The sequence below is a fragment of the Malurus melanocephalus genome, unplaced genomic scaffold (genome assembly GCF_030028575.1).
Source record: "Malurus melanocephalus ecotype Western Australia unplaced genomic scaffold, MMel_1.1 scaffold_859, whole genome shotgun sequence".
NCBI classification, from domain to species: Eukaryota; Metazoa; Chordata; class Aves; order Passeriformes; family Maluridae; genus Malurus; species Malurus melanocephalus.
The window spans coordinates 144860-165648 of NW_026624091.1; the positions used below are offsets into that span (position 1 = coordinate 144860).

General features: G+C 43.4%; 1 protein-coding gene across 1 annotated transcript in view; it reads left to right on the top strand.

Annotated features, from left to right (window-relative positions):
* Positions 1–20789, top strand: part of LOC130585290 (membrane-associated guanylate kinase, WW and PDZ domain-containing protein 1-like) — a gene marked incomplete at its 5' end in the record, with an annotated part of 111281 nt that overhangs the window by 80460 nt on the left and 10032 nt on the right. The window contains 4 exons of the mRNA XM_057385712.1: positions 8231–8437; positions 11265–11475; positions 14844–14926; positions 17734–17772. Coding sequence (XP_057241695.1) covers positions 8231–8437; positions 11265–11475; positions 14844–14926; positions 17734–17772 — 540 coding nt within the window. The remainder of the gene's footprint in view (positions 1–8230; positions 8438–11264; positions 11476–14843; positions 14927–17733; positions 17773–20789) is intronic.

Here is a 20789-nt window from a genome sequence, read left to right on the forward strand (position 1 = left end):
CACGTGGGTGCTGGTGAAGCTGCACACAACACACTCAAGCCAGTCAGAAATTCCCATTGACAATACTCATTAGGAAGGAAAATTCTTTTTAGGCTGCATTTCAATTCTTGTCTGGGCCTTCTGGTGGATAGGAAATCACCATAATTGTAGTCTCAKGCATTTATTGACTGCTCCTTCAGGGCATAAAATACTGATGGATGCATGGAAGTAATTGTGTAGGTTACTAATTATTTAGCAATTACTTCTGCATTTGAATTGCAGGCTCTCACAGGGACCCCAAGGGAGGGCTGTKTTGAGCACAGCCACCAGATTTTATTCCTGTTTCTTCCCCAGCTGCTGAGTGGCCCTGGGCAGATCAGGTAACTGCTCTATACTTCAGCTTACTGGCCTGGAGAATATTAAAACAACACTTACTTCTCTCTTCATTAATATTTCAGCAGATACCCTGTGCCTGCAGCTATCTGCTCTTCCAAATAGGAGGGGGAGAGAGGAAGGAACAGTGTTCTGGAGGGCTGTGCTGAATTCAGGCAGCCCTGGGGATGGGAGCTGTGCAAAGGCACATGGGGACATGAGCATGGCTAAATTTTGAACAGGGATGGCTGTGTYACCAGGGTCTGGTGAGGCTGTATTAATGAATGCCTGCCCAGCACTTAGTGATCCTCAAAAGAAAAAGTGCTGCACTTTATAACATGTGAAAGGTTATTACATTATGGAGTATTATTGTCAAGGCATCATCTTTCATTCCCAGGACAAGTGTTATGTGATTGCCAAGAGAAGTAATAAGTAATCTGCATTAGTCTCATGACTAAGATGTAATGGGGTGACTTGCTAACATTTTTAAAGTGTATAAAACTAGCTACTGCAGACAGGGTCTCCGATWGTGGTACTTAATGATTGTAATAAATTACATTAATAGTGCAGTTAGAATTTCAGCTGAAGTAGAGAGGTGTATGCAGCAACATGCTTCAAATCAAGATGCCTTTAGCCTAATTTATCTGATGTGCTGGCTCTCCTTGTGTTTCTCTGCAGCAGCCCTGCTCCCCCAGCTGCTTTAACAAAAGGAGTGGATTTTTCTTTGCTGGTGCCTTTGGAGCCTGTGGTTGTCACCAGCTCGGTCCCACCTGGAACTGAGAGCTGAGCCTGTGGCAGGCAGAGCCAGAGGGGAAGGCTGGGCCAGGAAGGGCAGCAGATGCTGGGGATGCCCGTGCAGGGGARCAACATGTTCCACTTAATGAGATCAGATCCGCTGATTATTGTCCCCAAACAGAGATTGACTCMGTGAATCATGATGGCCCCTTCAGCACTGTTATAATGTATCACGTTGAATATAAGCATCCTAATACCTGTGCACTGCAGAATGACTCCTCCTCTTTCTTTGGCTCTTGTACTTTTCTTGCTTTTTTTCTTGTTATTTTTTAAACCACTGGTAGAGGAAAAAAAGGCAACACATTGTGTATGGGCAGGATTATCAGTGTGGAGCACGAGTGCTGCTGTACTGAAGTGTCATCTGATAACAATGCTTCATTCTGCAAACAGCTGAAGTGGTACCTGAGCAACTCTTGTTCTCTAAAAGCAAATATTCAAATATCTGATAGGGGTTTAGAGTGGCTTTGAATTTCCTGTGGCATTGCTGACTGGCTTCTCTCTCTCTGCACTTTCAATGTGAGCTCTGTCAGAAGCTGTTCATTAGCAGTCGCGTGTTTTTAAACACAAACCTTGGGGGAAAAAGTTGTTCCCAAACACCTCTGTAAAAAGGAGATAYGGTGAATTAGTTGCTTTCTTCCTAAGTTAGAGTTCAACTTGTTTTAAGCCATCATTTACTCTGTAACCACCATTTGATGTGTTGAGGGCTGTTCCTAGTAATCAAGGCACATTTTGGCATTTTTTTTGGTGCAGGGTGTTCTTGGGGCTCTCCAGAAGTGGCTGCCCCTTGCTGGTGTTACCCAGCTCCTTCTCTGCAGAGGCAGCCTGGCCTCCACAGGCTGCAGCATTTCCCTGCCTGCAGAGCTCCCTTCYGGAGAGGGAAGGTGTTAATGGGACACATCCTCATGGTGGGACTATAGATATAAATATTTAGCTATTTGCAAGAAGAGGAGTTTCATATTGCAATGGCATGACATGGTATTTTCTTTATTCCTACAGCCCTGTGCTAGGTAGGGTGTTTCCAGCTGCTTCTACTGCGTTCTGTAGATGCCATACACAAGCACATGTTTATTTATGTTCCCTAAGAATTTTTTTAAATCTATTTGAAWGTGGATATAGCAGTTGATACAACACAGCTGGTCTGATGGAACACCCTGAGCCTCCCCAGCCCCCTCCTGCTCCGTGCTACCAAGGTCTTACTGCTTATTTATTTCTTGAAGTGTCATTGGTTTGTTTTAGGATTTTTCCCATGCATTAAACGTGCTTGGATGCACTTGTACAAGAGTGCTAACAATAGCATGTGGCAACACCTAGTGATAACACAGGAAAAATCAGAAAAAGGAGGGGTGATTTGTTCTGTGGGTGACTTTCTCCCATGCTGCCACTGCCTGCAGGACACTAATTGGAGTATATGTTAAATTTCAGACATAATTGAAATGTGCAGATTGTAGCAGTTTGACTTATTTAACAAGGAACCCAAACTATTCTTTCGGTTAACCTCACYGTTAATAACAACAAAAATTGACAGAGAATCTCCCATTTAAAGCAAGTGGATATATTGTAGGTTAATTTCTCTGAGCTCCCCTTCATTGCCTGTTTTCCTTCCGATCCAGATGCTGTATCCGCAGCCTCCTCCCGGTTGCCTGGATACTCTGAATTTCCTCAAGGCAATTGCTAATCAATGTGCAGTTGCAGCTAGGTGAATCCCACAGACAGCAGCCAGATCTGTCATCTAAATGTGGAAATCTGTAGCAGAATGTGATCTGGGAAGAGAACAGACAAAACACTATGGCAGGAGCTGTGCTCCCAGGAACCAATTCATCCTSTGCTAATCAGACACAAGCGCTCTTGCTGCATTACATGAGCAGAAGCTCTTCTTGCTAAAATTAAGGGTCAATTGTTTTGGTTCTTGTGCAGCGCTGACAAGAAGAGCTGCATCTCAGAAAAGAAAACAATTACATTAATAATTACATTTCAAGCCTTCGTGTCAAGGCCTTGCTTAATTTTGCTGCTTATCTCMGAGCGTCTTTCCCAAAATACCCATTTGCACCAAGACAGAAAGCTATCAAGTGCTTTTTAAAACAYGAGCTATTAATGGAGTCCTTGTTAGCACGGAGTGGTCACTTTGAAGATCAGATGCACTTCTGGTGGACACAGGGCCYTCTGTGCTGCACAGAGGCTTTTGAGGTCCTTGGGATTTTTATAATTGCAAAATTAGACTTCACAAGGAGGCATCAGTAAATTCAGAACTGCGTGAACTCTTCTTGGTGCTTTCCTGAGACACAAATGCACTCCCAGTCCCAGATACAAACATCWTTCCTCCAGAAAGCAGAAGTGCTGCTGCAGAGGGAACATCTGTAGATTAAAGTAACTCAAATGTAGGATTTGGGAGACCACGTTYTTCCATTGCTGGAATTGTATCATTAGGATTAATGCTCAAAACTCTGGTTTGATCTTGCAGTCAGCTCCTCTGCCTTSTTCTCCATGTCAGCTCCCTGTCCCCATCCCTGCAGCCTTTATGGTCTCCTCTTCTGTCTCTGCTTTAGTATCCATTCCACTTTTGAAAGTGTTAGATTGTGCCTCTCTTGTGCATTTCTACCCATTTCAGAAACAGCATATTGGCTGGATGGAGTCTTTTCCACCCAAATTGAATTCAAAAGTGAATGGCAAAGGTTTTTCTGGAATAGATTCATAGTTATTTTACTCAAGGGTAGCTAGTTGGTGTATTTTTGTGAATTGTACTTTAAATTCCAGGTCACATAAACTACTTAGGTGAATTTACTGCCCACCAGGGGAATATTTAATAAAAAGGCTTTGTTATTTAGAAATAAGAGGCAGATTTTCCACTGCCTCTTGGTTTTTGAAACTTAAAAAGAAAGTTCTCTTGGCTGAGAGTGTTGCTTTAATTCAGGACAGGGTGGAAGCTGCTGTAGATTGCTTTCATTGATTGTGATCACTGCTTGAATTGGCAGAGCAGGAAGTGTTATGATGATGAGAACTTGTCTTATTGTTGTGATAAGCTGTTACCAAAGTCTAATTACTGTGTGTGATGCTCAAATGTGTAAGCTGCCGACACTTAAAGATAAGGAGATGAAAAGAAACCAACTCATTCCAAATTGCKCTTCTGTTTGGTTTTTTATCATTATTATTGTTATTTTTGTGCACTCTCCTGAGTGGTGCTTCAGAGTGTGTGGATTAAGTCATGGATTTGGCTGCAGATGCTGCCATCAAACTTCAGCTGTGGTTAAGTAAGTTTGAAGCACCAAGGGACTGAATAAAATGAGRGTTAGTGAAAAGCGATGACAAGGGATTCAGTTAATGGTATGTGCATCTGCTGAGTGAATGTGTTGTTATTAGCTATTAATTCAGGCAGGATCCAAATGGGCTGGAGAAGAGGGTAAAGCTCAGAGGCCGAGTTCCCACAGGGATCTGGCGTGGGGAAGCGCCGTTCCTGCCAYGCTGGCTGCTCCAAAACTGACATTTCCACACAGAAGTGGAGGGTTTGCTGCAGTCCTGTGCTGGAATCTCCCCTGTCTGGGAGTGAAAGGCTGCTCCTTCTCAGCTCAGAGACATCCTGTCGGGGTCAGAGTCCTCACAGGTTGTGCAGAGCTTCACCTGAGCTCAGCACCCCGGGGAGTCCTGCCCTGACTACTGTGCTGACTCCAGAAAATGTTTTGGGATCCTCTGGGATGGCAGATGCTTGTGTATGCACATGTAACATGCTGTTAATAATTAGAGCTGATTGGATATTCAGTACAAATTACACTGGCTATGAAGTTAGCCCCTTCTTTAGGCTCACAAGTGGCTCACAAAACACTGTTAAAGCCCATTTTCAAATGTATGTGTTTTCATAAACATTGATAGATCTAATTTGAACAAATAATGTCAAGTCTGAGTGTTGTAAAACTCTCGCTGGGCTGTTCACTGTCAGTTGTTAATGGAGCATGTTTGGATTTCTGAGTCACAGGGTAAATATTTTCTGTTTCCAATTTTAAGGATGAAACATGAGGTCTGATGATTATTTTTACCAGTCCCCCCCAAAARTGTGTCTGCTCCCACACCCAGGCCCACACGCCATGTCTTTAAAAATAACTGCTTGGAGAAGAGGAAGGGGGCTGACTACATCCAGCTAATCTGAGGAAAAGATAGCATTTCCATTTTCTCTCCTTCTCCATGTCACATGGAAGCTGGGCTGGAGCATTCTTTTGAAGATTTTCATCATGAGCTTGATTTTCATCATGAGCTTGTTTCCCCAACCTGTTTGTCCTTGTGTGAATCTGAAGGGAGAGCTGTGATTTTTTCGAATATTGACTCAGGCTTAATCTGCCTCCTGTGGAGAAAAAAGAAAAGTTCAGCCCCGATGGCTGCATTTCCCATAAACCCCACACACGCAGAGCCATGCTCAGCTTCAAATTCATGTTTGCTCTTTTTATRTGCTCATTTATATTTACAGGGATCCTCTAGGACAGCACACTATCTTGGTAAAAAATAATTATTCACTAATATTAGTAGCAGCAACTATGGCTGGTTTGAAAAATGACTRATTATTTTGGTGTTAGGAAACCTGAAATACTTTGGAGAAGCCTATTTTTCTGTTGAGGAACAGCTCTCTGTGGACTGCTGGGAACTCCAGCTTTGCTGTTGCTAGAGGAACTGAAGAGGAACAAAATTCCAAGATATAATCATACATTTCTCTGTAATTGGAGGAGGGATGGTACCATCTGTGCTTTGTTCCTGTCCAGGGGAAATAAAACCCACACTATCAACATCCATRTATCCCCTTCACCCACTTTGTTGCATCCATCCCAAGGATTTTAACCATTTACAACAGACCCAAAATAACTTTTGCATAAAAYAGTGATGTGCAGTGCTATAAATAAAAGCTGTTTTCATGTGCATGGCACACACATGGCTCTCTCTGCTTAGCAGTTAATATCCTTAGAAAACACTTTCTTTTTTTTTTTCCTGGAAAACCAAACAAAGCAACAGCCTAAAAAAAAAGACAAAACAACCCACAAAATCCCAGAGTGGCATCGTTCTTCGTGAGAAATGCCAAAGAGGATAGATGGGATCAGGGTTAATTATCCTTTTTTTTCTGCCTACCTAGGTCTGTGTTTTCTCTTTGCCCTCTCTCTCCCCCGTTCCTCCTCTCTCTGTACAAAGCAGCCCTGCAGTATGTAGAGCATAAGAATTATTTCTCCAGCAGAAACTGCAACCTGCTTGCGGAGCCTCCGTACCCATTWGAGGCTCTTTCCAGAAGAAGTAATTTCCTTCTCCCCATAAATTATGCATCAATGTACATTTAAGATTCTGAGATGATGAACACAAGATGAAAGCGTTGCGGAGCGTTGCTGCTCCCGCGGAGCCGGCTCCACGGCGTTGTGCTCAGGCTGGGACACACCTTGCTGAGACAAACCTGCACGTGGGAGAGCGTGGAGGGGGAGCTGCTCCAGCTTCTGGGGCCTCAGCTCTGTGAGAAACCCTTTTTTACCTCTTGGGAGGCGTTTCCTAAGTGGTCTTCCCAAATGGGCTCTGTCCAAGTCAGGGTGATCCCAGCTCCTGCTGGGTCCTGGTGATTCTCCTTCCAGGATCTTGTCAGGCACAGGGATGAGACTGGCTGGCCTCCTCCTGGGTCYTCCATGAKTAAGAAAGRGGTTWTGTTTCTCCTTTTCCAGTCTGGGACTGCTGCARCTCCTCAAATATGATGGGAAGTGATGCAGCAACTCCATCCAGGTTCCCTCAGGACCTGTGGAGGAACCCCATCACATCCCATGGACSTGTGCACCTTCAGGGTCCTTAGAGGGTCTCAAACCTGATCTTCTCCTACAGTGGCTGAGAAAACATGTACTGAAAAATKGAAAAAGAATGCTTTCAGGTTAAATGTAGCATGTGGACATCAATGAAGAATGTAAATAAATGTACATGTATCTTTCAGAGAAGAATTTTGKGTGGTTGCCACAGTTGAAGCTGTTTAGGAGGTCGGCCTTTATGTTTTGCCACGTCAGAGATTACAGAGAGAATTTCTGAGTCTAAAAGAATTGGAATCTAAAGCTGACAAATGAAATTAATAATTCCTGAAAGAGAAATTYTGGGGAGTTTTATGTAAAATTGTTGTATATAACAGGTCATCCTGTAAAAATTAAAATATGCACCTTGCAATAGGTCTGAATTCCTGCGGGAACAGATCCCTGACCTGAGGTCACTCTGGAGCATTTCAGGGCAAATCAGGCATTGCTGTGGTGGGGAGGTGAAGTGAGACAGGGACAGTAAAATACCTCTGTTGCTGTTCTGCCATGAATGGACCTGCACTTACTCTGTGTCTCTTCCACAGTCTTTGAARTGACAGGGAAGCTTCCCAAGCACTTTGCACTGTTTCCATCTCAGCTGGTGATGGATTCCATTGTGTGTTTGTGTAACTGGGGGTGCATCTTTGTCCCTTCAAGCTTAGCTTTACGATCTGGCTCTTCACTTCTACCCAAGTTGACCCAACTGCTGAATTTCTTCTTTGAAGAAAGCAGTGCCACGTGGTTTCYTTCCTTTTCTCTCCTTTGACTAAGTTTTCTTTTAGAGAGAGAATAGTTTCTGCTTTCCAAATGCAACATCCCCCCTAAAAGAACCTGTGTATTAAAGCAGGCCATCGAGCCTTTCATCACTTCTCTTGGTGATAGCAGTCATGAATTTTTTATTTTCTGCAGGGCTCACTCCAGATCTGGCACAGCATTGTGTGGGTGCACACATGTAAAAAGGCTACTAATTGAAATTCAGATGTAACGAGATGAAGTTTTGCTATTCGCCATGACTGTCTTTTGTTTTAGCCCATGTACGCTCAGTGCACCTAAACAATACAACCATTGCTTCTCCTTTCAGAGTCGACAAGAATAACTAAAAAGGCAAGAAATATTTCTGTGTCTGCTGTACAGATGAAATATGCACCCCCAAAAATGGGAACRGCACGTGTCGGCTTCTTTATTTACTTATCCGTGGGGAGGGACGGAAATTTTAGCGGAACCGTAAAGAAAATGAAATAGAAACCTTTCTGCTATGAACTGCTCTCTTTTGAGGATGCAAATGTGTCTCTATTGCCTAGGTAACTATTATGGAACGCCCAAGCCTCCCAGCCAGCCCCTCAGTGGGAAAGTGACTTCCACCGATGCTTTGCAAAACCTGCAGTCTGGCTCCAAGCAGTCGACTCCAAAGCGAACCAAGTCTTACAATGATATGCAAAATGCTGGCATAGTGCATACAGAGAATGAGGAAGAGGATGATGTACCTGAAATGAGCAGTAGCTTCACAGGTAATGCAAAAATACCGCGGTCCCTCAGTTGGGATATGTAGGGGAGGGTTTTGGAGGGTAATTTAAAGGGGAGGGTGTTGTTTTTGATGTGTTTTCTGCAAAGCTGTCMGTGTCAAACAGAACTGGCTGACACSTGARTGGCAGATGTCCAGGTKTGAGCAACCACATGCACAGTTGTGTCTCTCCAAAAAGGCCTTGTGGGATTGAGCTGGATGATTAAAAAATGTGGGAAAGTTCAAATCCGTCAATTGCAGAAAGGTCAGGAAAGAGCTGAGCTATGGTTGACAGTTACAAACAGTGTGAAATGACTCAACCAGGATTACATTTGAAATTAATTATTGCTCCRTCCTAAGTATGTTGCTGTCCTTTATCCTTCCTTGCCAGTCGAGCTGCCCATCACATGCAGGTACTCATACCATACTCATCCTCTGCTCCAAGGTCCCTCCCAGCAGATGGAGGGCTGCTCGCTGCAGGAATGAGCTCTGAACTGTGGCTGCAAGCTCTGTTTTGTGAAGGCCTTGTGTCCTGCTGAACACAGATCTTGTGGCTGCCASCAAGCCTTGGCTGAAAGGTCATTGGAAACCTTTGCAGTCTAAAGTCAAGCTCTGTGCAGGCAGGTTCAGAGTCAAACACCATTGGAGGTCCMTTGAGTTTCCATAGAAATCATCTGGAAGTTTGTGAAGCTCTGAGGGGCAGGAGCTCTTCCCCATGTCCTCAATCCTAGTATTTGTAGTGCTTAGAGTGTTGCTACCTCAGCTCACTTCCAAGCACTGAATTAATCTCCTGGGCTCTGTTTGAGGCAGATACTGAGCAGGTGTTATCCACACCTTCAAGCCTTTCTGGGCCCTCTGTCCCCTGGTCACTGCTATCACTATGACAGTTTTCCTCCCCAGCCTCTGACGAGTCAGAGGATCTGCCCTGCCAGTTCCTACCTGCCAAAGTCCTCTTCTAACATCTGTTCACAGCTTTGAAAGGATTTAGTTTAGGCTGAGATTTAGTTTAGGCTGAGATTTTAGTTTTCTGGGCCAAACTGTTGAATGGCTTTGAGGGTTATGCTCTGTTTGGCTGCTACCTGCTGCACATTTCCAACTGAAATCGCTCCTAGCCAGCCCAGTTCCTCCCAGGCTGGAATTCTTGTCTCTGCTTACCAGCTCTTACAAAATTTTCCACCGGGGGTGGTTTCTTACATATTGTGACATGGCAGCAGCTTCAGCCTTTGTCACGGGATCTGATTTTGGGAAGGAGCTGGTGGGAGATTTGTTGTTTGATTTCCTCGCTGCCCATCTCATTTTGATGCCCCTGCAGTAGCTTGAGCATCATTTCTCTTCCTTGTTTTCCTTCACAAGATGAAATACTGGAAGATGCAGCTCATTTGTCACAACTTTATCACACCCTGGCCCCTTGCCTTCATTAAATGGGCACAGAATCAAGAAAAGAGTTATTTCTCATATACCAAAGCGATTCCTTATGCTTATTTCACATGTAAGTGTGCTAGCCATATTAAAATGCTCCTGCTTCCCTGGGAGACCTCTCGGTGACTTGTGTTTTCCAGATTTTGGCATGTTTATACTCTCAGTTTTAAGCKGGCGATGATTCATTCATGCTTCTTTATCTTGTCATCTTCTACCTAAAAATATCAAACGCCAGGAAGGCTGGAAAGCAAGCTSTGAGGGTACTGGTACAGTCTAGATCTCTTTCTTCCTTTTCCTCCCAGTTTATGATGTTCAGTATCTTCTCTTTTGGCAATGGCAGCACACAGAGCAGAACAGTGGAGGAGCTTTTCACAGGGCTGTGAGCTGAGGGTGTCCGTGGTCTGTGGTGTGGAGAGCAGGGGTGAGGTTCTGCCTGTGATGCCATTCCAGTCCTGCTCCCTGGGGACACAGAGGTGGCACTGATCTCTCTGTGTTTTGCTCAGTCTGTTGTCTGTGCTTGTTGTGATGTTCTCAGGGGATGTGGAAGTTCTGCCATAAATTTTCAGCACCTTCAATAGCCAGACAGAACAAATCCCCTTGGTAGGCACAGAGTTAATTTTGGAATTTGTCCATTGTTGCCAAAACCTCTCTGTGAAGGAGTGAGGGCGCAGACTGTTTATTGGGGAGCATTTGCTGTGATTAGTGATGGAGGGAAGGAGCAGCGGTGTTTCATGGGTACAGCTCAAAACTGCATGGAGACAAGCATCAGAAATATTTCCTTACAGGGAGAARGGCCAGATACATCATGAAATAGTCCTGACTGACTTTGACTGGAAGGACACTGTGATGAGCCGTGGAATAAACCTCCTCAGACAGCAAGTTCAGGCACTAGTGAGCAGCAACATGTGGACACATGGTGCAGTGCTGACATTCATTTTAATTTTTAATTTAAAATAATGCACTGCACCGAAGACATTCACCATTAGCTTGCTGACTTTGAGCTTCTGGCAACATTTYGCACTTGTAAAATCTCCCCTTTTGATCATTCTTCAAGCAGGAAATTTTATTCTCCTAATCCTGTCCCACAGTTGGCACGAACCTGTAAGCCTGCTCRAAAGCCCATTGAACTGCTCTCCACGAGTGAGCCCTGGCCTCAGACAGCTTGGAAGAATTTGGTAGCTCAGCAGAGCCTGTTGGGGCGAGCACAGGAGCTGATCACAGCTCCTGATTTGGGCTGGCAGAGTGAGTGTGGGCAGGGCACGCTGCTGCCACGGAGCCTGCTGGGGCTCTGCCCTCACTGTGCCTTGTGAATTAGGAGGCAAGGAGAGAAAAACCAGCAGGATAAACCTTGGAGGAGCAAACCAGGGGAGAAAAGGAAYGATTTTCACTTTTATCTGTGGTTGTTTGTTCCGCAGCAGAGTCTGGTGACCAAGAGGAGCACAAGGCGCATATCGTGAGAGAGGCAGCCCCACCGTCCGCCGCTGAGAGCCACACCCACGTCCCCACCACGGAACCATCTCAGAGCCTCCCTCAATACCTACCTCCTTCTGCCGAGGATAACCTAGGGCCTCTGCCGGAAAACTGGGAGATGGCCTACACCGAGAACGGAGAAGTCTATTTTATAGAGTAAAGCACTTTTTTGTTGTTCTAATTCCAKCTCTCCCCCCTCTCTCTGGGCATATATAAACCTCCACGGATGCGTTTTGTGTGTGTACGTGTGTGTATGAAATATTTAGCCTATWCAGTTATGTTGCAGAGCTGTTAGATCTGTGCTTCTTCTGAAAGGGTTTTGCATTTCCTGATTGGATTAACATCCAAATTGCTCCTGAGTTCAAAGGCAACGGGAATTGCTTGTTTTACGAGGGTGTTTACAAAAGCAACAGACACTTGTAAAACACAGGCCAGTTGTTTTCACGGGTGGAGTGAAAGCTCCTAATTGGAAGGGCTGAGACTTCATTTCTGGTGCCTGCCTTTGTGCATCAGAGGGGATTCGTCCAGTCCTGTGCACAGGTAGCAGAGCCAAGGATGGACTTAGTGTGCTGTCCCCTTGTCACAGCAAACAGGCCAAACCTGTTCTCCAGGGGTTTGCAGGAGGAACAGCTCAGTGCAGTGTTGGCACAGTAAGTTTGGAACACAAGTACCTCGTGCTCTGCAGTCTTTGCCTAAGAGCTGATTGCTGTCAGCGTTTTTATGATGATATTGATTTTTTGTGCCATAAATAATAGTCTCTAATTATACTTGTCTAAATTTATTGAGGTAGGAGTAACTTATAAAAYAGGACCTGTTAGTTTGAGAGATGTCTTGCACAGAGTTTAGCTAGACATTAGCACTCAATTAGCCTTTGAAACTCAAGCCCTTAGCTGCCAARTAGAGGAGGGGGTGAGGAATTGATTTGGGTTTGATGGTCTGTTTAATGCAGTTGTGGAAGCTGTAGGAGAAGCCAATGGCCGGTTATGGCAGCAGAACCTCCTGTGCTCATTGCCCCCGTGCTGCTCTGGAGAGCTACCCTGGATCAGGGTGTAAAGGCAGCAGTCCTGCTCATCATCAGGAGAGGGGACTTTTGGACAGGGCCAGGGAAAGGTTCAAGAGCAGTTTTTCCCGTGGCTGCAGTGTCAGGGGAACCCATTAGAGAAGATTGCGAGAAGGTCTGAGAGCTGGGGTGAGTGAGGGCACTGCAGCAGCCCTTCASCAGCCCGGCTCTAAAAAAGGCCATTTCCAGGGCACTCCCAATTACCTGAAGAGGCTCCAGCAGCCCCCAAGTGTAAGACAAGGTCGAGAAGGCACAGTGCAGATTCTCATCAGATGAAACCAAGATGTGTGCATTACCCTGAGCAYGGCTCTGTGCCCCTCACTGTGTCCTCAGGGCGCCTCGTTATTTGAGCACTTTCTGGCCTTTATACAGCACAGCCTAATAGCCCGTTCAGCCTGCCTTTCTCCTCCCTGGAGGAGGACAGATGATGAGTCCTAAATGCTGCCCCAGCAGTCGGTTGTCCCCCTTTTTGACCCCGCAGGGGCCCTGCTGTCCTTCCTTACAGGTGCTTCAGTCAGGGTTCTGCTGCCACCACCGATTTCCCCAAACCCATCCCCATGGCTGCTGTGTCTGTGTTCTTTKAGCAATGCAAGGCTGGAGCACCTCTAAATAATTTGTCAGGCCTTCTGCAGGAGAATCATTCCTGTGGAGGGCARAGCAGCCCTGTAYACAYGGGCTGTGTGCTGGCAGCAGCAGCTGCTCCCTCCCTGCAGTGCAGTTTGAGGATGTGCTCACTCGGGGCTGATTTTGTGCACGAACCTGTTGGTGTGGATGCAGCACTCCATGACTGCAGTTCTATTAATTCTAAGGACACCCTGAGCTRAGGAGCCATTGAGTTTGATTTGTATCAGATTAAGAGAGTGAGCTAACGAGCAGTGTGGGCCCAGGCTGGCTCAGATGTCTGTTCCAGCATCTGTGGTGCTTTGGGTATCAAGTCAGGGTGCTGAAGGGGAGCAGCAKGAGCTGCTTGCACAGAACCAGTGCAGGTCCACTGGTGCCAGGGTTGTGTGTTAGATAACCAATCCTGATGTGGCTGAAGCAATTTGGCTCTTGAGATAGGTTTCTCTGGTGGTTTAATTGGCATTTTCATTACCCAGCATCTCCCAGTCCCTTGTTACCCTGTGCACAGATCTGTGCACATTACAGTTTTAACACAATCCTGTCCCTCTGAGTGTGTGATCTGAAAGGTGTTCAGCTAAATTTTCTGTGCCTCAGCAAACTACACTGTTGTGAGCCTTTGCTTAGCGAGTACAAAATTGCAAAAAATATGCAAATATTCAATTGCTCTCCTCCCACCGCCCTCCTTCTCAGCTAGACTGCAGACTTGCTTATGTGCAAGGTGGCAGACCCCCTCTGCTTTATTGCTGTTAATTTGCCTGACTTGCTGAATTTCTGCCATTCAGTTTTCAAGGTGGCAATTAATTGCTCTGGAGCACACATAAGGATTAAACATGTTTGCTCATCCTGCCTTGTGTGAAACAAGGTCCTTTTATTTACTCACTCAGGTCCTGGGAGCAAATCTGGCCCCTTTTCTTCCAGGACAATACAAGTTTGCTGGTTGGTTGTTAGCTCTTCAGGGATCATGGCCCTCATTACAGAGCTCTCATGAGACTGTTGTGAGGCTAAAGTTCAGTTTGTAAACCTCTTTGAGACCTTGAAGGAGAAGTAAATAGCATTACTATGGTATTGAAACTTAAAACTGTTAAGCAGTGTTAAAGGCTAAGCTAGATGAGTGATACCTCAGGGACTGGAGGGATATCTTTGCAGGTTGTGTCTGAGAAGACACCAGGTTGTGGAAGAAGCATTATATGACCAGATTGTCTGCTTATGCAAATGAAATTATGGGAGAAAAGAACTTCTAGAAAAATGTATTTTAAGGCTGTTTACTATGCAGCCTTCACCGCTGGGACTGGCATCATGAGACTGTCAGGGGACTTGTAGAAAGGAAGAGTTGAAAGTAAAGCTGTTCAACTTCCATCAAAGGCTTAGGCAGAACATTTTTATTTGTGTAATTACCAAGTTTTCAATCAAAACGGTTTTTGGCTAATGCTTGGGTMAACTCTAAACGTGTCAAAGGTCTTTTGTAGGAACAAAGATTACTGTATAATTTAGTGAGGAAGGGAACTTCTGTCTTGAGCTCAGAGSCAGCTCTTGGAATTAAAAAATGAGCCACCAAAGACAAAAATTTGGAAATTAGTATTATAATATTGCAGTATTCATGTGCCTCTTTCTAGTCAGGAATGCTGATTTGTATATTTTCACTTGTTACCTTTATGTTTTCAATGCCCAAGTTCTTGTGGTTTGGTCGACTAGTTTGCTCTACATCAAATTGTAGAGCTGCTTCTTTGATTCAAAAGTATGCCTTCAGGTCTGTTGAATAATAAAAAGGATATATACTTTTATGTCACGGATACTTCAACTCTGCTTTATTAACAAAGGTCATATTTCCATTTTTGGTTTCCAGCCATAATACAAAAACAACATCTTGGCTAGATCCACGGTGCCTGAACAAACAGCAGAAGCCTCTAGAAGAATGTGAAGATGATGGTAAGAGACTAAAAATAGTGACATAATATTGTGCTTGGTCCATTCCTAGGTGACTTCCTTCCTTTTCCTTCTCTCTTTSTAATAACTAATGTTCAGAAAGACTATTTTTTTTTTTTAGAAAAAAAGGTTTATTAGTAAGCACGTAGAGACAACATGTTGTAAAATTGCTGTGAATGTAAAACAGCCGTCAAGGTGTGAGATCATTTAATAAAAATCAAGGAGGTGCTACAAGTAAGAGGCCTCTGTTTTTTGCAAAGGCATTTGAAAAGTCACTGATGCTGAACGAGACTCAAAGCTGTCTGACATGTTTGCTCCTTGGATCGCTGTGTGGGAGGGAGCATCCGAGTCTCTGCGTGCTCCGCTGTGTTCYGCTTCAACCGCCTGCTTCACATGGATTCAAAGAGTTGTGTTGYTGTTTCCTTGTTTGAGCAGAAATAACTCAATTGCTTCACTTCTATTCCTAAATGCTGACAGTCTGCGCAGTGTTGTGTTTGCTGAAAACAAATTCCATTTGAAAGTGTGAATCTCTGGCACTGTAAATTTGCACTGATAAGATTTTGTATTCCTTGAGATGTTGGAAATGCAAGCCACTGTCCGATTTAGAGCAGCCAAATGCAGGACTTTTAAAGGAGGGTCTTTGCCTGCCTCCTTTAGGAGATGCTGGAAGAAAAAGGGAATTATCAAAAGAACTTAAATGTTTGGGAAAACCTGTGTGGAAATTTTGGTCTACTGACCACRAAAGGTGGTGATATTCAAACACATAATCTTGGATAACACAGTACATCAAGATAGACACTGCTTTAAAATGGAAGGTTTCCCTCATTAGTGTTGGTGCTGTCCTTGTAAAATTGGTTTTCATAATATGTTTAACCTCCTACTTGTGTCAGTCATCTGAATAAGAATCACAATTTTATTTCAGAAAAGAATCAACTCAATCCCTTTTCACTGTTAGGTCCAACTCTGCCCTCCAGAACTGCCATTACTGTTTTTGCACATGCAGTTTTTCAACCTCTCATTCCTTTCAYGTGTGAGATTTTGCAGGATGTGAGAATTTACCTCTGCAGCCTTGGCTGCTGTGATGAAGCAGGTCACCAATTTCCTAGTGCACAGTGCAGGATACTCTCAAACCACAGGGATGTGCCACAGGAGCAGCCACAAGGCTACAGTGGGGTGACCGAGCTCCTGTTACACAGTTTAAGTGTCCTCACAGAAGGGAAAGTCTTTCTCTTGTCCTCTTAGCAATTGTAAAGCAAACATTAGAATAATTWGTTTTATTCGGAATAGAAACATGCAGCTGGTATTATTGTATTTCATTGAGTTCATAATTTCACAGAGCAGTGGCATCTTTGTTTATCAACTCCTTAAAATCAGCTAATTTCATCTTCCCACGCACCSCTTCACTTCATTCACCAAGTTGCTCATTAATGGATATTTTTAACATTCARTCGTTAAACCAGTTGCCTCGTAGTTACAGCAGTTCTCTGCACTGCTTTGCTTGGCTGCTCTAATCTTGTTTAGCACATAAGAATAATTATATTTCAAAAAACAAAGAGGAGAGAAGGCTAGTTTCACTGCATCATAGAAGCTGGATGTTTTTTGGCAAGGGTCACTGTTGTGTGTCATTCCACAGAAGTCAATGGGATGACTCCTCTGTTTTGTTTGGTGTGTGTGCATGTGAGTTGTCAGGCTCAGTCCCACCTTCTTTGTGGATTTTATAAATGTTAGATGTTGTTTCAGATTTGTTTGGGTGCAGTTGCCTTGTGGTTTTGCTTCATCAGGATACGTGTCCCTAACAAAGTTTTTGCTTGTTTCCAGTTGTTTAGGCTATCAAAGGAAATTGCAATTTGTATTTCGCATTAATGGTCCCAAACAACTGCGTTTGTAGAATATTTTGCAAGGAGGTCATGGAATTGGTTTTTTGGGTGTCCAGATGTTGTGACCCTACATTTTCTGGTTGCTTCTGTCATTCATTTATGTGGCTTCAACTCTGCTGTATYAGGTCCAAGATTGTTTTTACCATCTTTGTTCTGGTTTTGTCACCATCTTTCATTTTCAGGCTGCATTTATTATTATTTATAGGCTAAGCAATACTTTAATCATCTGTGTCACTGTTAACTTATGAATATGGAGCAGATAATGATAAATGGAGCAACAGCGAATATTGATGGCTTTGTGTCTTTGAAAAATTATGTGATCTTTGTCCCAGGTGCCCTGCTAAAACTGGTGCATTCCTGTGTGTGCCTCATCAGTGCATCTGGACCGTGGGGCTGTGCCTCCAGTTGAACAAGGCACTTCACTTCATGTCTACCCTAAATCACCCGAGCAGGACAGTGAAGTCTGTGGACCTTGTGTGCACATAAACTTAGGTGCTTCTTGAAAACCTTGCTACATTAGTACTCATTTAGGTGCAAGGTTTTCCTCTCAGATTTCTTCATTAGTATCCAGGTCTGGCCTTCTGATAAATCCATGTTTCTACAGAACAGATTGTGAAGGTCAGACCTTACTGATCTGAGGGAGARGCCTCACTGCAGTGAGAGCACCTGCATGACTTTGCCATATCAAACCATCACATGGAAATAGTCCATTGATGCCAATGTTTTGAGAGCACAAGAGCCARTTCTTTCATTATCTACATCAGATCCATCAATATTCCAATCACTGGAGTGCGATAAATGGAAAGCTTGGGCTCGGTGTGTGGAAACTTAGTGCTGGTTCTGCTGTTTGCTGTAGGGAATTTCTTGCTTGGTGCTGGTATCTGAAATTTTCTTTTAATTTTTTCTGTCTCATTTACTGCTCTTCCCTTGGAGAAGAAGGGGTACACACGGAGGAACTGGACAGTGAACTAGGTAAATCATCCATCTCTCGTTTTGATATTTGACTTCAACTGCACTGTTTTAAGCCTTTAATTACTTACTTTCTCYTTTGTATCATTTTGCATCTTTCAGTTTTGTTTTTTTTTTTAATTTCAACAAAAGTAATTAATCAGCAAAGCTTCCCTAGCACACAGAGCATTTATCTTTCCCTAGCTTCACATCTGCAGTGGTTTTCTTACTGATTCAGAGTTTGAAGAAAGCTAGAGAGCCCTAATCTTGGAAAGTTGATTCGAAGATGCTTCATTGGAAGGAATGCTGTAGAAATCTGGGTCTTCTTTGGCATCTCTGGCTCCAGGAAAAAGCTTACAGATGCCAGAGTTGAAATGAAGTAGCTCATGATGCTTTTTCACTGGGGCCAAAGGCATTACTCAGACAATAGAAGCTGAGTGTGATTCAGAAAGTTTTAAGTATTTCATCGGATGCTTCGGCTGAGCTTGTGAATGAAACAGCTTAAAATTTTGCCTCAGTCAGTGATTTTATAAGCAGATGATTTTCAATGATGTGGTACACTTTTATTTGCTGCATCTCTTTGTGAAGGATGCTGTCTTGATATCTAATCTCAGCAGTGCTCATTGTGTTTGTACTGATGGCAGAGGTAGTTGTTATTTCTGTTCTGCTATGCTCTAGTGCACACRGAGAGCTGAAAGGATAAGAGGTTGCACAGGATTTTATTTCCACTAGGACTATTATTGCTTTTAAAAAGGACTGTGCTTACAGTTCATAGTTCTGCATACTGGAGGAATTGTATTACCAGAGAATTAAGCTCTGCTTTCTGTAATGACTTGCRAGTGAGTGTATTCTGCTCCCTGCCTCGGTGTGATGGATATGGRATCAGCAGCCAGGAGTGGGCTTGGAATGCTGCTCCAGGAATGCTCCTTCTTCATAATATGCCTGGAATAATATTCCAATGTAAAGTTGGAAGCCCAACTTCTTATAGAGCAAGAATTGGAATGAAATGACAATGTAAAGAATGCAGTCTCTTTAGTGGTGCGTAAGTGTTATGTGCAGCTCTTACAAATAATCAACAAACTATTTGTTGATTTGTTATTTATAAATTTATCTATTGATTTGTTATTTGTAAGTAATCACAAATAATCAACAGCCCAAGTAGCATCAGAAGTAGGTGGATGCACACCTGCGAAGGGTTCTCACAAAGGTCTTCAAAACCAGTGGCTTAAAATGAGATGGAGGTTTAAAAAAAAATTAGAGGCAATATTAAATAGATGCTACCCTTTTTTTTCGGTGTGCTGTCAGGGACTAGTGCAAGAGAAGAGCTGAAAAAAATAGGTGCAGGAAAAGTCTTTAATTGATAAGCTTGACCCCAGATCTGCAGGCACTTACGTACACAAGTGTTTTGCTTGAACATCACGAGATGTTCCCTTTGTTTCAATGCAGATAAGCTTTATTGAACTCACAGCCCATCAATACACTGTTGAGATGAGCAAAAGCTGCAGTGTAAAGAAAAGACCTTTTCAAATTACTCCGTTGGTTACAGCAACATTAGGGAGGGGGCATGAAAACTTTGTRTAGTTATAACAACTCAGATTAATATAAACTGGTTGGCAACAGATCTTTAGCTCCTTAACTTACCAGCAATTTCTGTTCTAAATATAAGAGGATTAACACTTGAGGCATTTTCACAACTTCTTGTTTTCCAAAGAGCTATGGAGTAATAAGTCACCTCATTTTAACAGGAGTTTGTACAGCAGACACAAAAATTGAACCTTTAAAACAGAATGTGACATAGCAGAATTTGACATAGCTTGGACCGACCCTCGTGGCTGCACAGGGGGCAGGAAGAGCTGAGTGTGCTGAGTTCCTCTCCAACTCCTTCACTTCAAAGTGTGGCTCCAACTGAACTACCTGGTGGCTGGAGAAGTAATTTTTCAGGAATCCATCCAGCCCCTCTRTATGTAGGGCAGGATATTAGAGCATCTCAACAGGAATCCATGTACTTACCCAAGGTTTAAAATTGTGAAAGTAGATATTTATCCATTGAATTTACCTGCTGACAAATGCTCTGAGACTGCACATTGCTGCATGGAGGTACCAAAATAAAAGCCTTATGGCTCACTCAGTCTCCTAATGGCGCAAAGTGTTTTTGGAAATCTCATCTTTGTGATAAAATCTTACGCCCTGGGTCATCTTCAGTTTGGCAGGAGAGATAGAGAAAGGAGATGAATAATTTAAAGCAGCTAAGAAGCTAGCCTGTGCAGCATGGCTATGGAGAATATTGCCTTTGCTTCTAGAAGCTGGTAGAAGTTGAAAAGTGCATCTACATAATCAACAAGAAATGTGTTAAAAGCTGCAGTTTTGTATATTGTTACATCTGAAAACATGGAGATTTGTTYCTTAACTGAAAAGCTGTAGAGATAGTAAACTGGAAAAGATTTTGCCATAATGCCATTTGCTGGTGTTCTGATCTTTTGTGAAAATGCTATAAAAGGGAAGAAAGAAAAGAAACTTAATATCAAAATCTTTTGTGAACAGAATACAAATTTTTTTGCTTCTACTTAAAAAATAAAAAAAGCATTTAATAGTCCAAAATAGATAAAAGGTATTTAGCAGGAAAACTGGTGGAACTCATTTGAAGCCATTTGTGCATTACTTCCCCTTTCCCTCATTGACTTTTTATTTTTCTTCCACCCCAGCCTGATCTCTTTACCATTCTACTGTCACCATAGTGCAACAAACTAAATGGCTGCAACAGCTTGTGATTTTCCCAACTGCATGCTAGGTTTTMATCTAATTGCACTGGAGCTCCTGGAGCCAGTCCCACGGTGTTTTCACCTTCTGGGACTCCTCTGCAAACCTGAGAGTTCCCTTTGTGAAAAGGCTTTCAAGATTGGCCTCTAGCTTTCTGACTTTTTTTCAGATACACTTGTAGGGTGTAAAGGAATATCTAATTCTGAAGTGTTCAATCTGCTGATAAAACCATGGAGTTTTTTCATGCCCAGAAGTTAGCACTGGCTTGCATTTAATGGCTTATG